Source organism: Garra rufa, chromosome 6 (genome assembly GCF_049309525.1).
Source record: "Garra rufa chromosome 6, GarRuf1.0, whole genome shotgun sequence".
Taxonomy (NCBI): domain Eukaryota; kingdom Metazoa; phylum Chordata; class Actinopteri; order Cypriniformes; family Cyprinidae; genus Garra; species Garra rufa.
The window spans coordinates 20,622,778-20,641,862 of NC_133366.1; the positions used below are offsets into that span (position 1 = coordinate 20,622,778).

The 19,085-nt window shown below is 36.6% G+C and overlaps 2 protein-coding genes across 2 annotated transcripts in view; one reads left to right on the plus strand and one right to left on the minus strand.

Moving 5' to 3' along the window:
• Positions 1-395: 395 nt before the first annotated feature.
• prmt9 (protein arginine methyltransferase 9) lies at positions 396-13,849 on the minus strand. The gene is made up of 13 exons (XM_073841756.1): positions 13,501-13,849; positions 11,819-12,021; positions 11,507-11,655; positions 10,718-10,954; positions 10,445-10,612; positions 8,079-8,181; positions 7,461-7,570; positions 7,116-7,308; positions 6,072-6,255; positions 4,519-5,209; positions 4,289-4,442; positions 3,377-3,499; positions 396-785 (listed from the first exon to the last, which is right to left on the minus strand). The coding sequence occupies exons 2-13, from the start codon at positions 12,014-12,016 to the stop codon at positions 516-518; spliced, it is 2,580 nt and encodes an 859-aa protein (XP_073697857.1). The 5' UTR covers positions 12,017-12,021; positions 13,501-13,849; the 3' UTR covers positions 396-515.
• A 125-nt stretch (positions 13,850-13,974) lies between these two features.
• arhgap10 (Rho GTPase activating protein 10) overlaps positions 13,975-19,085 on the plus strand; it is an 88,070-nt gene continuing 82,959 nt past the window's right edge. Inside the window, exon 1 of the mRNA XM_073841757.1 lies at positions 13,975-14,498. Within this exon, the coding sequence (XP_073697858.1) occupies positions 14,345-14,498 (154 nt within the window). The 5' untranslated portion in view covers positions 13,975-14,344. The remainder of the gene's footprint in view (positions 14,499-19,085) is intronic.

Below are 19,085 nucleotides of genomic sequence, written 5' to 3' on the forward strand. Positions count from 1 at the left end.
CGCTGGAATGGGAGTGTAGTTCCTAATCTTATCAGCCTAGAAAATTGAAGCCTTGCATTTCCACCGGTCTTAGTACACAATATAACTACAGAAGAGTCAAGTTTTAAATACAACAAATATGGAAACTCGTTGGTCATTTTTGAACGCGATGCTATTGGTCTAATAGGATTCAATGATCTATGCTAAGCTATGCTAAAAGTGATATCGCCAGAACAGGAGAACGGCTGAATGGATTTCAAAACGGTAAAACTCAACTGTTTAACTCGGGGGCAGTTGGAGAATGAGCCTATTTCCAAAAAAAGTGGAGTGTTCCTTTAAGGGTGAGTAATTAATTACAGAATTTTCATTCAAGTATCTTCAAAAAGCATCAATCCAAACACAATCATGGTGAAATATTTTAATGTAAAATGTGTGCTTGTTCTTAAAAATAACAGCTTTAATGTTTACCATACAGCAATGAAATAATTGCCTATGAGCAGTGGAGTGTGTTATATCAGTATACGATGCCTTCCCCATCACAAGTCACTGGTAACAGGCTCCGCCTGACTGATAACATCATCCAGCCCTTCTTCTTTAACAGCTGTAATGGAGATGCTGCTCTTTTGGAGCTGGATGCTAAGCTTGACCCATTCTCCTCTGCTGACCATCAGGGGCTGCTGGAGGACCACCGCTGCCTGCTTCCAGTGAGAGTCCTCACTGAAGGAACTGACGCTCTGCTCAGAGTCTAGATGGATCTGGTACCAGAAGGGAATGGCTGTCACCTTGCCTGAGGCGCTGACCTGTACCTGCCAAATGCAAAAGAATAAAAGGCAGTTTAATAAAAAGTCATGGGGCCACTAGAGGGCTTTAAGACGTCCAAAACGAGCTTTAAAATAAGCTAAACACTTTTAACTTTTTAGTTTTACTGTGTCATGTTAATTTTAGTTAAAGTTTTGGTACTTTTGTTGTGTTTTTATCATTTTTATTAGTTTTCATTGTTTTTAAAGGGGTCATGAACTGAGAAATCAAAATTCTCTTGGTCTTTTGACATATACAGTAAGGAAAAACAAAAAATTGATCCCCTGCTAATTTTGTACGTTTGCCCACTGACAAAGTAATGGTCAGTCTATAATTTTAATATGTAGGTTCATTTGTTCATTAGGTTCATCATTTCAAATGAGAGACAGAATAACAAAAAAAAAAAAAAAAATCCAGAAAAACACATTTAAAAAAAAGTTATACATGGATTTGCATTTTAACGGGTAAAATAAGTATTTGACCCATTCGCAAAACATTACTTAGTACTTGTGGCAAAACCATTGTTGGCAATCACAGAGGTCAGATGTTTCTTGTAGTTGGCCGCCAGGTTTGCACACATCTCAGGAGGGATTTTGTCTTACTCCTCTTTGTAGATCCTCTCCAAGTCATTAAAGTTTCGAGGTTGATGTTTGGCAACTCTAACCTTTAGCTCCCTCCACAGATTTCCTATGGGATTAAGGTTCTGGAGACTGGCTAGGACTCCACCACTCCAGGACCTTAATGTGCTTCTTCTTGAGCCACTCCTTTGTTGCCTTGGCCATGTGTTTTGGGTCATTGTCATGCTGGAATACCCATCCACAACCCATTTTAATGATGTTTTCACCTCCATGTTTGACGGTGGACTGGTGTTCTGGGGGTCGTAGGCAGCATTCCTCCTCCTCCAAACACGGTGAGTTGAGTTGATGCCAAAGCGCTTGATTTTGGTCTCATCTGACCATAAAACTTTCACCAAGTTCTCCTATGAATCATTCAGATGTTCATTGGCAATCTTCAGACAAGCCTGTTCATGTGCTTTCTTGAGCAGGGGGACCTTGCGGGTGCTGCAGGATTTCAGTCCTTCATGGCGTTGTGTGTTACCAATTGTTTTCTTGGTGACTATGGTCCCAGCTGCCAGTTCTGGGCTGATTCCAGACTGAGGAAGATTGACAGTTATTTTGTTTTGTTTTTTTCATTTGCGAATAATCACACCAACTGTTGTCACCTTCTCACCAAGCTGCTTGGTGATGATCTTGTTGACAATTCCAGCCTTGTGTAGGTCTACAATCTTGTCCTTGACATCCTTGGACAGCTCTTTGGTCTTGGCCATGGTAGAGAGTTTGGAATCTGATTGATTGATTGCTTCTGTGGACAGGTGTTTTTTTTACGCAGGTAACAAGCTGAGATTAGGAGCACTCCCTTAAAGAGAGTGCTCCTAATCTCAGCTTGTTACCTGTATAAAAGACACCTGGGAGCCAGAAATCTCCCTGATTGATAGGGGATCAAATAGTTATTTCACTTATTAAAATGTAAATCAATTTATTTATTTTTTTGAAAATCGTTTTTAAGGATTTTTTTGTTGTTGTTATTCTGTCTCTCACTGTTCAAATAAACCTACCATTAAAATAATAGACTAATAATTTCTTTGTCAGTGGGCAAACGTACAAAATCAGCAGGGGATCAAATAATTGTTTCCTCACTGTACAAGGTCATTGTACTATAAAACAGAACTCAGTTTAAGAACTTTCTTGTTAGTCTAAAAACAGCATATATTGAAGCCAATCTCCCAAAACAACAGATTGTGGAATATGGCACTTTATGATGTAATAATGTGGCTAAACACCACCTCCGCAGAAGATGATCAACGCCTGCTTCTACATCACTTCCTGTTTAGCCCCACCCACTGATCCACGCATGTAGTGCAAATAACTAGAGAGGCAAACGCAGGTCTACATAGAAACTAAACAGTAAAGATGGCTTCAAAGACGTTACCTTCCTTCTGATTCCAACATTAGGTAAGAGTGGATTAACTGTATTTTTAACGAAGTTCCAGACCACATCAGTAAGAACTTGGTCCTTTGTTTACTTCATTTTACTGTGGATTCGTTCACAAACAAGGAACAATTCGCCGCAGGTTTTTCAAAAAGATTGATACTAAAACATGATGTTGTGTGACTATATTGGATCCAACAGTAATGCTGCACCACACAAGTGTGAGTAACTGTTTTTTTTATGTGGTCCCTATTGTTTTCTTCTTCTGAGTCTACAATCCGCCACAGCTATTCAAACAGAGTGTTCTGATAAGAAGTGTCAAAATATGGCAGAAAATAGCTTATTACTTCTACATTGTTTTTTTTTTTTTTTTGATAACATTATAAATGGACCTCAGAGGATAGAACAAACAAAATAATTAAAGCAGTTCATGACCCCTTTATATAAGTCTATATAGTTTTTTGGGGTTTTATTTTTATATTTTTAGTTTTCATTTTAATTTGTTAAAGTTTGAGTCATTTTAGCAATTGAACCATGAGCAAGGCTGGATTTATTTCAGATTACAAAATGTTGTTAGTTTTCAATAACAACACAAGCCTGAAAAACTCACTTTGACTTCTCTGTTGGTGTAATTGGCAGTGCAGTTCATGAGGTCCAGTGCGAAGAGTTCGACTGGTTCACTAAGAGGTATACAATCAAGTGTGGACAGGTCCAAAAACATATGAACAGGTACCTAAGAAAAGAAACAACCATTATAAAGACACTTTAATCTAAACACTTTCATTGTGTAATTTACAGAAACCACAGATTAAAGGGATAGTTCACTCAAAAATGAAAATTCTGTAAGAAAATTCTAACTCTCACGTCGCTCCAAATTCGTAAGACCTTCATTAATCTTCGGAACACAAATTAAGATAATTTTGATGAAATCCGAGAGCTCTCTGACCCTCCATAGACAGCAAGGATCCTACCACGGTCAAGGCACAGAAACGTAGAGACTTCGTTAAAATTTTTATGTGATATCAATGGCTCAACCGTAATTTCACAAAGCTATATGAATACTTTTTGTGAGCAAAAAAAAAAACAAACTAAAATAACTCTCCTCTGTGTCTGCGCTTTGTTTACACTGAGGACAGCACAATCATGTGTCATGATACTCTGCAAAATGGCGCTAGGGTGACACAGAGGAAAATAATTGTTGAATAAAGTCGTTGTATTTGGTGTTTTTGTGTACAAAAAGTATTTTCATAGCTTTATAAAATTACGGTTGAACCACTGATGTCACATGGACTATTTTGTCGATGTTCTTGGTACCTTTCTGGACATTGACTGTGGTAGGACCCTTGCTGTCTATGGAGGGTCAGAAAGCTCTTGGATTTGATCAAAAATATCTTAATTTGTGTTCCAAAGATGAACGAAGGTCTTACAAATTTGGAACAACATGGAGGTGATGGCAGAATTTTCATTTTTGGGTGAACTATCCCTTTAAGCACAGTATTGACAGAACCTTTGCAGAACATACTGTGAATTGATTGATGAATGGAGCAATATTGAATCCGAGAGTCGGCTCTGTTCCCTGAACAGCACTTTCCTGAAGCAGCGTGTCTGACTCAACAAGCATACCATGGATTACAATCCGCTCTGGAAAAATCTGTCCACCATCCTCTAACAAACACCTGAAAAGTTCACAACAAAAATTAGTATACAAACCCAAAGAGGAAAAACTAACATCTGTATGTTCTGCACTCTTACCTAGCTAACGATGCTTTCTCCAACAGTTTCTGTCTTATAAGGCCACAGGTCTCTATGCAGTCGAGTATAATGGCACTCCAGAGCTTCTCGGTGGCTGGCCGTTGGAGAACCGCAGAATCATCCTCCACATGACTTAACCAGAACTCCAGTGCGCTTTCAGGCACACCGTTTCCTTTGGCCAGCAGTCTCAACAAAGTCTGGTGATGCTCCTTTTCCACTGAGCTGTAGCCTTGAACCAATGCAGGGCTGATTTGTTTGTGTTCACCTGAATCGAATCCTAACTGAGCTGCCATCAAAGAGAAAACAGAAAAGCCCTCAGAGACATCGAGCACAAAGATCGGATCGAATTCTGTGTCTGATTGTTGTGACCTCCTGGTTGACTTAAGAGAAACCAAAAGTTTGCTCATGGCCCTTTGGAAGCTGTTATTGTATGTTGTGTTATTGAGGAGGGCGATCTCTGATGACTCCAGCATAAAAGTGCAAGATGGTTTCTCCTGGTTGGTTTGAAGGCCAGCTAGAGCACTGCACAGCTCAGCCTCAGGGTTTGCAGTGAGGATCTTGGGAGGCCCGTTAGCTTCATTGTCCATCTGGAATGTGTGTCCATCTCTTACAACAGCAACGCAGCATAGCCTGAGATACGAGTCCTTACAGGAAACATCCACCAGTAGTTCATCACCAAATTTCAAAGTGTCTGAGGGACAACATGAATTAATGTCAATTCATTAATATTGAAATTATCTATTAAACTAGCTGCAGCTAAACCTTTAATTGCCTTCACACAACCTCAGATGATGCATGTTAGTTACAAAAAAAAGTGATTATTAATTAATTATTTTTATTGTGATCGTTGTGGTTAAGTCTGTTATTGCAGTATCATCTTTCTAGGGCCCTATGCTTTCTGCGATGCAGAAAATGCGGACTGAATCCAGTCATAAAAATGAAATTTACTGCATAACGCAGAATGTCACAGAATTTGTCAAATTTTGGATGAATAAATCAAATCAAATATATCCAATTCATCCATACTAATAAGTATAAGTTTAATAAATCATTGTGACCTCTATACTTCTGATTCTTTATATTTGTGACCCTGGACCACAAAACCAGTCTTAAGTCGCTGGGGTATATTTGTAGCAATAGCCAAAAATGCATAGTATGGGTCAAAATTATTGATTTTTCTTTTATGTCAAAAATCATTAGGAAATTAAGTAAAGATCATGTTACATTAAGATTTTTTTGTCAAATTCCTACTGTAAACCTATCAAATTGTAATTTTTGATTAGTAATATGCATTGTTAAGAACTTAATTTGGACAACTTTAAAGGTGATTTTCTCAGTATTTTGATTTTTTTGCACCCTTAGATTCCAGATTTTCAAATAGATGTATCTCGGCCAAATATTGTCCTATCCTAACAAACTATACATTAAAATAGAAAGCTTATTTACTGGGCTTTCATATGATGTATATATCTCAGTTTTGTAAAATGTAACCTTATGACTGGTTTTGTGGTCCAGGGTCACATTTTTGTATTCATATACAGTATAGCACTTACTAAATGTACTCTTTATTGGATAGATGGCCTGCTCCCAGCATGTGTTATCCTGTGGGCCAGTGGATAGGTGGTTGTCCTGGTCGAGGTGTAGCTGAAACCATACTGCCAGAGCATCAAGTACACCATCCTGAACCACACGCAGTCGCATCTGCTTCACCTCTCTGGAGCAAAGACCTTCCAGCTCCTGCAACACAAAGAATGCTTAGGACTACTTACTGCACTCATGCCACTTCAGGTATTTCAGTAGTGTCTTTTTTTCTCCCATCTGCCCCATGTTCAATGCATGTCTCTATTATACTACCTTTCTAAAGCCTGAAATCAGATTTTTAAACATTTCCGTCTCTTATGTTCACCCAGGCTGCACTTACTGAATCGAAAATACAGTAATATTGTGAAACATTATTAAAATTTTAGAATGACCGGTTTCTATTTTAATTTATTTTAAAATGCAATTTATTCCTGTGATGAAAAAGCTACATTTTCAGCATCCATTACTTCAGACTTTCTACATGATGCTTTGGAAAGCATTCTTACATTTTTTAATGTTCCTTGATGAATAGAAAGTTAAAACTACAAGCATTTATTTAAAAAAATAAATCTTTTTTAACATTATAAATGTCTTTACTGTCACCTGTTGCATTATTATCTTAAGTAGCAATAGCCAAAAATACATTGTATGGGTCAAAATTATCGATTTTTCTTTTAAGCCAAAAATCATTAGGATATTAAGTAAAGATCATGTTCCATGAAGATGTTTTGTAAATTCCCTACCGTAAATATATCAAAACTTAATTTTTGATTAGTAACATGCATTGCTAAAAACTTCATTTGGACAACTTTAAAGGCAATTTTCTCAATATTTTTTGCACCCGTTGAATTCCAGACTTTCAAATAGTTGTATTTCAGCCAAATTGTCCTATCCTAACAAACCATGCATCAATGGAAAGCTTATTTATTCAGCTTTCAGATGTAATGTATACATCTTACTTTCAAAGAATTGACTCTTATGACTGGTTTTGTGGTCCAGGGTCACATTTTTAGTACCTGCACATTGTTGAAGTCTATGTCCAGAGCTGTGAAAGGCTGTGTGAGTTGAAGGTATCCTCCACGCAGGCGGCTCAGTCTTTCAGTGGTGTAGGGCTCTGTGCTTTCCTCAGTGTCAACCAGACAGCTAACAGGACTATAGATCTGTCCTACTGCAGACAGATGCAAGCCTCCCACTGAAGACACACACAGCCTGCAAAAGGTTGATTCACTGTCATCTTTTTGAGATCATACTCAAGAACCTGCTTCTTTGGTAACTGTGTTTATATTTCAACTTTTTAAAGAGAAGTGTGATATAAACTTTATCAATGTGTCACTCAAACATAAGCAGCTTTGCTCACTCACCTGTGATGTCTACGGATCTCATGGCACTGCACAGCCATTCCAAACACAGTTGCACCAGAAGGTATTACCCGGCCTGTTTGTGAGGGACTGGACAAAGGTTCTCGAGTGTTCTGTTGAAATGATTTAATAATCAGTTGTTGTGAAGCTGGAATAGATTGCAAATCAGTCATTTTGTTTATTTTATATCCAAAGTGTTGACTTTAGAACTGATTTACCAACATTTGTATGTGTCTCAGATAGCCACTAGGTGTCCCTGTTGCCCAAAAATGTATATAACTTGAGGCTATTCTCTGACACGGATGTGGAAAAAGCTTATAATGTTTAGAGTAAGGATTTAGAAGAAAGAATCTAGTTGTACTATGACATAGTATGTAATCTTTTGCCAAGCACGCTATTAATATTGGTGTAAGACAACTTACATTTTCAAAGACAAAAATCTCTTAGTCACTGACCACGGGCGGATAAACATCAGATCAGACAGGATAAAGTCATTTGCATAAAAGGATTACGCTGTAATCAGAGTTGAATTTGTGGCATCACGTGACTTCACAGTAGCTTTGCTGATCAGAGCAGTCGATACCGCATACACATACTGAAATCATTCAGAAAGTGACTTACAAGTGGAGGTAAAAGTAGATGCTTCCATGCATGGATCAGTGTCTCGATGATGCCCTCACCAAATAGCCCTGCATCTACCGTTTCTGTTACAACCAGTGATACTCTAAAAGAATGGAACATAAAACATAACATTTAAATTCACATTTTTTAAGCAATATTTTACAGATAATACATAATTTACTCATCTACCTTTCTTCTAGTTCTGTATAATATTAGAGAAACTTTGATGTTTTGATGAAATTGATGTTTAAGCACTTTTTAAAACCTGTTTTCCTAACAAATATTTGTATTCTCAAACCAATATTAAGGTTTGTACAACATTGCTTGAACATATTTCAATAAAACTTTTATATTTTTGGGCAGACCAGTTACAAGTCTATTTATTATGAGCTGATTTGAGTTTTCTTAAACTGATAATGTAACATAATAAGTTGTTTTTAAGTTGAAACAACAAATTACCATTAGTTTAATAAATTGTAAAACATAACTTGAGAGGAGAATACAGGTATGTGAGAGAATACATGTATGTGAGATGTGTGTGTGTGTGTGTGTGTGTGTGTGTGTGTGTGAAAGAGAGAGGAGAATATATGTGTGTGAGAGGAGAATGTATGTGTGTGTGTGTGTGTGTGTGTGTGTGAGAGAGAGAGAGGAGAATGTATGTGTGTGTGTGTGTGTGTGTGTGTGTGAAAGAGAGAGGAGAATATATGTGTGTGAGAGGAGAATGTATGTGTGTGTGTGTGTGTGTGTGTGTGTGTGTGTGTGTGTGAGAGAGAGAGAGAGGAGAATATATGTGTGTGAGATGAGAATACATGTATGTGAGAGGAGAATGTGTGTGTGTGTGTGTGTGTGTGTGTGTGTGTGTGTGTGTGTGTGTGTGTGTGTGTGTGCGTGTGTGTGTGTGTGTGAGAGAGAGAGGAGAATATATGTGTGTGAGAGGAGAATACATGTATGTGAGAGGAGAATACATGTGAGAGGAGAATATGTGTGTGTGTGTGTGTGTGTGTGTGTGTGTGTGTGTGTGTGTGTGTGTGAGAGAGAGAATATGTGTGTGAGAGGAGAATACATGTATGTGAGAGGAGAATATGTGTGTGTGTGTGTGTGTGTGTGTGTGAGAGAGAGAGAGAAAGGAGAATATATGTGTGTGAGAGGAGAATACATGTGAGAGGAGAATGTGTGTGTGTGTGTGTGTGTGTGTGTGTGTGTGTGTGTGTGTGTGAGAGAGAGAGAGAGAGAGAGAGAGAGAGGAGAATATGTGTGAGAGAGGAGAATACATGTGAGAGGAGAATATGTGTGTGTGTGTGTGTGTGTGTGTGTGTGTGTGTGTGTGTGTGTGAGAGAGAGAGAGAGAGAGAGAGAGAGAGAGGAGAATATATGTGTGAGAGAGGAGAATACATGTGAGAGGAGAATATGTGTGTATGTGTGTGTGTGTCAGAGAGAGAGGAGAATATGTGTGTGTGAGAGGAGAATACATGTGAGAGGAGAATACATGTGAGAGGAGAATACATGTGAGAGGAGAATATGTGTGTGTGTGTGTGTGTGTGTGTGTGTGAGAGAGAGAGAGAGAGGAGAATATATGTGTGTGAGAGGAGAATATGTGTGTGTGTGTGTGTGTGTGTGTGTGTGTGTGTGTGTGTGTGTGTGTGTGTGTGTGTGTGTGTGTGTGTGTGTGTGTGTGTGTGTGTGTGTGTGTGTGAAAGAGAGAGGAGAATATATGTGTGTGAGAGGAGAATGTATGTGTGTGTGTGTGTGTGTGTGTGTGTGTGTGAGAGAGAGAGAGAGAGGAGAATATATGTGTGTGAGAGGAGAATACATGTGTGTGTGAGTGCCAGAATGAATTATGGCTTGCACGGCCCCTCATATTTTTCAGTAGCTGTGGTCTACTAAAAGCCTCAAAGGCATCAGGGCTAAAGTGGAGAGAACAAAGACACGGGTCTTTAGGAAGTTTTATTCGTCCACAGGCATCTTTCCATTCTTAGCGCTAGGAAAGCAGTAAAGACTTGCATCGCTTCTCTTGTTGCCCTTCGACTGAAAATTGCAACCAAAAGTTGCACTTTTGTGTTTGTGTTAAGTTGTGTTGTGGTAAAAATAGCAACAGCGCTAGTAGCTCACCGGGTACAACCCAAACTCAAAATATGTATAAAACAATGTGATTTTTTTTTTTAAATAACGGAAATCGTTCATGGGTTTTCTACTACATATTTCAGTAAGAGACAGTATTTATGTTATATTAAGCCATATAAGTCTTAAAAAAGTCTTAGTGGCATCCCAAAGACTTTAAATGGTAGTGTAAATTATATTTAAGATTATATCATTCCAGTTTAAAAACATGTCAATATGAATCTGGTTACTGTTAAAGAAATATTAACCTCTTTGGAATGTCTTTTGGAATTTCCATGTCCAGAGACTTCAGGTGAACAATCTTGATGCTGTCTGCCATCCCATTGGCTGAAAGCACCTCGCATGCCAGCTCGTACATTGTCTTTGACAGCTCACAGGCATAGACCTCAGCAGCGCCTGCCATCTTTGCACACATACTGACATGGCAACCAAACAGCATTAAACCACACTCACTATATATCAATTGAAGCAGACGTTTGTTCAATAACAATGTTATGTAATAAGTTTCTGAAAAATCTCACCCGAGGATGCCTGTGCCAGTTCCAATATCCAGAACCGAGCTGCATCCTTGCTCAACAGCTTTCTTAATAGCCAACTGGTACTTGTGGTTCCGGCCATGGTCGTTCAGCATTAAGAAGTGCCAGCGTTCCACCAACCAGTTAGCAACACGGTAAAAGTTCTCTTTCGCCTCTGGGAAGTCTGGTCGGAGTTTAAGGGCTTTGTAAAAATGGCCAGCAGCTTCATCCCGAAACCCCATTCTGAAACAATTTGTATTATTATTTTCCAAAATGTTAAGTAACACAATAGTTTTCAGTTATGATAATATAAATAAATGTTTTTTTTTTTTTATGTATAAAAACAGCATATTTGAATTTCTGAAGGCACATGTTACACTAAAGAATAGATGCATAATGTATTCCATGAAAATATTTTGTAAATTTCCTACCATAAATATTAAAACTTAATTTATGATTAGTAATATGCATTGCTAAGAACTTAATTTTGACAACCTAAAAGGCAAATTTTCTCAATATTTTGATTTTTTGCACCCTCAGATTCCAGATAATCAAATAGCTGTATCTCTGCCAAATATTGTCCTCTCGTAACAAACCATACATCAATGGAAAGCTAATTTATTTAGCTTTTATTTATGATGTGTAAACTCAGTTGACCCTAATGATTTTGTGGTCCAGAGACACAAATATATTACCAACCCTAAACTTTCAAACAGATTTATATAAATAATATATCTTGAGATGAACATGATTTTGTTGCTTTACAAATACTAAACCACTATAATAATAATAAACCTGAAGAGATGCTCTCCCATGCTGTTCACTATAACCTCATCCACTGGAAACAACTCCATAGCTTGTTCGTAGCAATTAAAGAGGTCCTGTATACGTCCAAGAGAGTCCAGCTCTTCTGTCCATTTAAACAGAGTAAATCTAAATGACTCCTGTAAATACAAAAACACTGTTACTGGTTTGCAATTAGGTTCTAAAGCTTTTTCAACGTTGGGTACATCATCTAATTTCACCACACACTGTTACAGTAAAAAGACTGATCAGACAGACAGGTTAAAATATTAAGGAAGCATGAGGGGAAAAAAACAAGCTTACATTTGCAAAGTCTTTTAGTCCTGGGGCAAGGTTTAAAGCCAAAAGGTAGTGAACAAAAGCAGTGCCGTAGTCCTGACTGAACAGACACTGCTGAGCACTTTCCAGTGATCTTGACACCAGCTCATTTCTCGCAGCATCTTCCCTCTGAGCTCGTCTATGACGCCTCGTCCTCCTTGGTCTTGTAGTGGCATTAGGCATGTTTTCTGTGAATGACAGAACTGATCATGACCTGTATAACTAGCTTTTGTTGAAAAAAAAATTGAACGATAGACAAGAGATGCTTCTGAAAAAAAACAAAAATTATATATATATATATATATATATATATATATATATATATATATATATATATACACACACACACACACACACACACACACACACATACATACACACACAGCCACTCAAAAGTTTGGGATCAGTAAGACGTTTTAATGGTTTTTAAAGATGTTTCTTATGCTCGTCAAGGCTGTATTTATTTGATCATATATACAAAAAATAAATAAATAAATAAATAAAAAAAACTTAATATTGTAAAATATTATTTAAATTAAAAATATCTGTTTTCTTTGTAAATATATTTTAAAATGTAATTTATTCCTGTGATACCAATTTTTAGCATCATTATTCCAGTCTTTAGTGTCACATGATCCTTTATAAATCATTCTAATATGCTGATTTATTATCAATGTTGAAAACAGTTGTGCTGTGTTATACATTTTCAGGATTCTTTGATCAACAAAAATAAAAGGATTTCTAACAATGTACACTACTGTTCAAAACTTTGGGGTCAGCAAATGTTTATTCTTTCTTTTTTGAAAGAAATTGATACTTTTATTCACCAAGGATTTGTTAAATTAATAAAAAGTGATGGCATAGATTTACATTGTTAGAAAAGAGTTGTATTTTGAATAAATGCAGTTTTTTTTTAAAACTTGAATTCATCAAAGAATCCTGAAAAAAAGAATCACAGGTTCCAAAAATATTTGGCAGCACAACTGTGTGCAACATTGATAATTCTAATAATAAATCAGCATTTTAGAATGATTTCTGAAGGATCATGTGACACTCAAGACTGGGGTAACAGCTGACAAATATAAATCAGTTTTTAACCAAACTGCAGTAGGGTTATTTTGATAAAGTAAAATAACTAAAAAAAAAAAATAAAAAAAAAAGCACAGCTAACTAACACACTAAAAACACAATAAAAACATGCTAACAATAAAAAACAGTTATCTGTTTTTGCAAATAAACTCTTCAGATATAAACATACAAATGATTTAGTGTGAGATGTAATTTTTTATTTTTTTTCAGATGATCTGTGTAAACTGAATATTTTAAGCTAGTAGCTATATATACTTATATAATGATAATATAACATACGATTATTAAACATAATTAATTCGTATTTAGTCCACCAAACATATTAGTTAAACATTACGTGCATTAGATATATCAAACGTGATGTGGTAATAAGAAAAAAATAAGGTTTTTATACATTTTTATATCACATTTACATCACTGAACATTATACAGTTTTCCTCCGCATAAATACAAAACCAGAATAATTACACTTTGATATTTAATGCGCATAATTTAATATTCAATATAACAATTTTCTGAATCATTTGTTTGTAAAATTTACATTCTTTGCATTGAAGATGTTTTATAGCTCTATTTACCTGTCTCAGATTTGCTAGTTGAGATCGCTGGACTGTATATTTAACAATTTCCCCGTGGACTCCAGCCTGTCGCTGTCATTAAACCACAAACTACGCTTTAAACATGTTTTATTATTGTTTTACATCTATATTTATGAGCTATTTTAGAGCAGCTCTGCTCCTGCACTGCAGGTCCGCTCTGCAGAGTCAGGCGGACGGAAACAACTTCCGCTATTTTACAGTTCCACGTAAGATTTAAACACACTACTGACTACCCATTAGTATTATCGCATTTATGACGTATATCGAGAAATAAAAAATGAAACGTATTCCGAATTATTTATTCAGCTGGGAAAGACGTACATTTCCATAATGACATTGCCCGCGGCTCGTTATTCCCCCAAATATCCCGGTATTCCAGAAAGCTGAGCGTGATGACGTTATGACTGTGAAAAAGCTCCAAGAGAGTCCCACACGCGGGAGGAGACTCGCCTCGCACTCGACTGTCATTCGCGGACCAAAAACCTGACTGGACATTATTACCTTCATTTCAATAGATATCCGTGTAGCGTAGAGTTGTTTTAGCATATATTGCGAGAGTTTAAACCTGGAACATACTTAATATATCGTTACCCGAAGCCAAGTTTACTTGTGCGACTTGGAAAGAGTTTTATTCCCAAGAGAACTTCCGACGCGTTTGGTTTTAAATATCCAAGGACGCGTTAGTAGAGGTTTTTTTTAGTACAGCTTTTCGTTCCTTTTTAATTGTGTTTCTTTGTTCGACCAGTTTTGATTCATTCGCTGGTCGCTTTCTAACGGGATTTAAACGCTAGCTAGTCTGTAAACTAGCTGAGTCCAGAAAAAAATGGGTTTACACCCGTTGGAGTTCAGTGAGAGTTACCTGGACAGTCCTGCTTTCAGGGACAAAATCAAAGCTCATGAAGCAGAGCTGGACAAAACCGGCAGGTTTATCAAAGAGCTGTATAAAGATGGAAAGAATCTCATCAATGCCACAAAACGTAAGTGCCATGTCATTTGATCTGCTTTTAAACTTAATGTGTAATGTATAATTGTGTTTTAAATGAAGGTAAACCCTGCCATTCAGTCAACATGTGATCCAGAGTATGCAAATATCAGATAATATCAGCAGCCCAAATCAGTCAAACAGGTCTTTTATTTTTTGTCAAGGTCACTATGTCATTCCTATTTACACTTTTAACCCATACCTTGCTAGAGTAGTTTTGCTGGTCTGCAGAGTAACATGGTTGAAAATGAGCTTGCGTGGCATAACATTTGCTGACCTCATCAAGTTTTGGGTTATGATTTACATGAACTGTGCAAATCATCAGGTGGCCTACAAGTTTGCCTTTTGCTCTGTTTACATTAAGGATTTGTGCTGCACTTATGTAAGTTAGTTTGGAAGGCTGCATGTGTGAGTCAATTTTCTCAGTTTACACATCAGCAGTTATGCATCTTCATTTGTGGCTTATCACCTCAGTCATGTGACCCTCCCCTTCACTTCCACGTGTAAAGTTTTATTGTAAACATGTCATGCCTTATTATGCTTTTATTATATTCTGGCTTTTTCCTACCGTTTAGGATGGGGCAGAACTAATTGGCTAAAAATCAAGCTTGCGTATTACGCCTTGGATGTTCAGACCTTTTTTTGGATATGTTTGAATTATTAGGATGTGCAGCGTCTGGGTAGAGTTATCGTTAATGTGAGTGTTTGTTCTGATAGCAGGACATTTTTGTGCAAATGAAAAGAAGTTTTGGCTGAATGCTTCTTTTAGATTTTGTGGTTTGTTCCTCTTTCTTTTTTCAGTCCTGTGCATGATGCACTAATAGTGTCACAGCTAGATAATTTAATATGGCTAAATTAAGATGTGTAGGACATGTGCTCATGTACATAAGCCCACACAGCCACTGCCCACATAATGATGATGATGGCTTGGCTAGCTTAGTTTTTCTTGGCTTAAAACATAGGAAACATAAAGCAATAACCAATAATAACATGCATAATCAGTGAACTGACCGTTGGCATCCCCAAGGTTATTTTAGTTAACTCATGAGTTTCCTGCAGGTATAAGAAAAACAAGCAAAAGCTGTATACTTTGTGTCTACTTTTTGGATTCACATAATGTTTTTAAGCGCTGTCATGCAGCAGGTATTGTCTTCAGTGGTTGCAATACACAATGCCTGAAGTATTGGTAATTGTGTACTTATTTTTTAATTTAGTCATTCTGTTCATTAAGTTTTAAATGCACTTTACATACAGACAGATAAATTACTCTTGCCATTTTGCAGTATTTGTGCACATGGTAATTTTTGCAGGTAATTCTGCATTTTTAATAAAAAAAGAGCATTAATAATAATATTTATTAAATGATAAACAATTGAAAAAAAAAATGGAAATCAAATATTTCCATTGGTGGAGGTCAAATGGAGGTGTTTAAAGAATTCTGATCCGTAAATGCTTTAAAGCCGGCTCCTGCATCAGCAGCATGAAAACTGACACGGAAGAGAAGACATTGTTGAATAAAGTCATTATTTTTGTTTTCATTGCGCACAAAAAGTATTCTCATAGTTTCATAAAATTACAGTACTACCTTTCTTGGCCTTGAACGTGTCTGTTATGTGCAGTCTATGCAGGGTCAGAAAGCTCTCGAAATTTATCAAAAATATCTTAATTTGTGTTCCGAAGATGATCAAAGGTCTTACGGGTTTAGAACGACATGACGGTAATTAACCCTTATGCGGTCTGCGTTTTGGAATCACATTCATGGTCTTTGGGGTCTCTAGAGACCCCAGGCAACAAAACTTAAATTTTGTAACAAAATAATAGTAAAAAAAAAAAAATGTTTTTCCTGTTTATTAATGTTTTTACTCCACATTTGTGCAGTTTTCGCAGTTTTTCTGCTATTTTTTAAATATATATAAATTATTAAATAAATATATATTTTTAATAGGTTTATATGCAAAAACAGCTTTTTATGTAAAATTCACTTTATAAAATACCCACATTTTAAATTTTCATTCATGGGGATAACATGGATAATTTGATATGGTTTAGTGTAAGATTTTTGCCCATTTTTTGGAAAATGCAGTTTTAAAAGTAAAAAAAATATAACTTTTACCACTAGATGGCTGCAGAGCACTACTATTAACTAATTGCTATTTGACCAACAATAAGATATCTTTTCACAAGTTTTTTTCAGTTCAGTTCATATCTACATATTATGAAATCACAATTATTACAATAAAAAATACTTTTTGACAAAGTTAAGCATTTTTTGTACTGAAACAAAAACCAGTTCTATTACATATTGAGTAGCAGTACACGACATGAACATAAGAATGCAACAACAACATCTTTTTTTTTCTATTTGACAAATTATAAGAGTGCAGTTTTATGGTCTCCAAATGTAGTCCTGTGTGTTTCATGATATGTAGATATGAACTCAACTGAAAAAAAAAACTTGTGAAAAGATATCTTTCAGGTGGTCAAATAGCAAAAAGCATATAGTGGAGCTCTGCAGCCACCTACTGGTAAAAGTATTTTTTTTACGTTTAAAACTGGATTTTCCAAAAGATGGGCAAAAATCTTACACTAAACCATGTGAAATTATCCATTTTATCCCCATGAATGAAAGTTAGACATGTGGGTTTTTTATGAAAGGCAATTTTACAAAAATGTATATGCAAAAAAGAAGGCGTAACTTTTATTCTTGCTGTAGTATTGTTGCAAGGACAGTCTGGTGCTTCTGACTCACAGCCTGTAAGTACGTTTCATATTTAAAGAATTTGCTACTGACTATTCAAATGAAAGTTTTGAGCAGTGTAGAGCAGTGCTTGTTGTTTGTCATTTCTATGATCACGAATGCAGACGTGGTTTTATGTTTACGCGGTGTGATGCAATGCAAGCCATAAAAAGACAGTTTAAGTAATTATAACCTGTAAGTAAATAATGAGTTTTTGTTTAAATCTTGTCGCACCAGGACATGGCATTACAACATGCTAAGGGGCGTAACATTTCCGTCACATGCTTGAGGTATATTCAGCCAATCACAACGCAAAGGATAGCTGGCTAATCAGAGCACACCTCGCTTTTCAGAACGATGAGCTTTGTAAAAATCGACGTGATTTAGAAAGGCGAGGCAGAGAGGAGAAACAATAATTTACAGTATGTGGAAAATAATGCATTTTTGAACCATAAACCGCATAAACACATTGCATTACACCAAATACACATAACAATGTTCTATCGCTTTAAGCAATATTCGTATCAGACATCTCCATGGACAGTTTACACAAAACAAGTCTAATGGGTGGTACTGCGCATGTGTCCAACTCGTCCATGTGCGCTTATCCACGTTTGAGGGTGTTTTCACATAGTTCATTTTAAAGTGAACCAGAAAAAGGAACCAGCCGAAAGTGACCTCAGTCCTTTTGGTGTTTATAGTGGAATCAAAAGAGAAGCCGGTTCTTTTTTTGGTCTTCTTCAGCATTAAAATGATCTCCCAGCTTCAGTGCAGCGGTGAAATGCTGGAGTCTGACCACTGGAAAATTTGGAAGATGAAGTGGACAGGGAAGGGGGTGAGGAAAAGCTGGCAATCCCTGATCGTGTCACCAGTCAGGAGTCATAGCGGAGTCAGAGCCAAGCCAGAGCTTTAAAGGGTTAGTTCACCCAAAAATGAAAATTCTGTCATTAATTACTCACCCTTATGTTGTTACGAACCCGTAAGACCTTTGTTCTTTTTCAGAACACAAATAAAGATACTTTTCATAAAATCGGAGAGCTCTCTCGTATTGACAGAATAGTCCATGTGACATCAGTGGTTCAACCACAAATTTATGAAGTTACGAGAATACTTTTTGTACGCAAATTTAACAATTCTTCTCCTCTGCGTCACCCTAGCGCCATATTGGAGAGTACCACGACGTATGTGCATGCTTTTATCTGCACGTAAACAAAGTATGGCGTGTGCATGTTCAACATCAACAGCACCCATGCGCATGTATTGTTTAATAGTTGAATAATTGTTGTTATTTTATTTATTTATTTTTGCACACAAAAGTATTCTCGTAGCTTCATAAAATTATGGTTGAACCACTGATGTCACATTGAATATTTTGTTGATGTTCTTGGTACCTTTCTGGACCTTGAACATGGAAGGACCCTTGCTATCTATGGAGGTTCAGAGAGAAAAGTATCTTAATTTGTCATCTGAAAATGAACGTATGGATTACTGGACATGAGGGTGCCTTTTTTTTTTTTTTTTTTTTTTTTTGTGTGGTAATTTTGGATTCAGCCCCCATTGGTAAAAGTAAGTGTAACTAGGCAATAAATCATGATGAAAGGATGTCAAAACATACATTTTGCTGCAGAATGAATTAACAATAGGGGCTGGTCACCACAAGCAGTTTGTTCATAAATAAATACCTGTACGAAGTCCATTATTTTGTCATAACTCTGACTGGGAGTATGCAAAGATGCAAAATATATGTGGTTGATAGATAGAAGTTTGTGATTTAGGATGGGCCGGATATGGACCACAAACCTGTAAACATCTAGCATGAAAACACCCTATTTTTGGTTGTTAATT

Excerpts from the sequence above, each read along its gene's own strand:
- prmt9 (XM_073841756.1), bottom strand. The coding sequence starts at position 12,016 with ATGCCTAATGCCACTACAAGACCAAGGAGGACGAGGCGTCATAGACGA. Across the intron at positions 11,656-11,818 it reads GACTAAAAGACTTTGCAAAT|GAGTCATTTAGATTTACTCT; the intron begins GTAAGCTTGTTT and ends TTGTATTTACAG. Across the intron at positions 4,443-4,518 it reads GAGAAAGCATCGTTAGCTAG|GTGTTTGTTAGAGGATGGTG; the intron begins GTAAGAGTGCAG and ends TGAACTTTTCAG.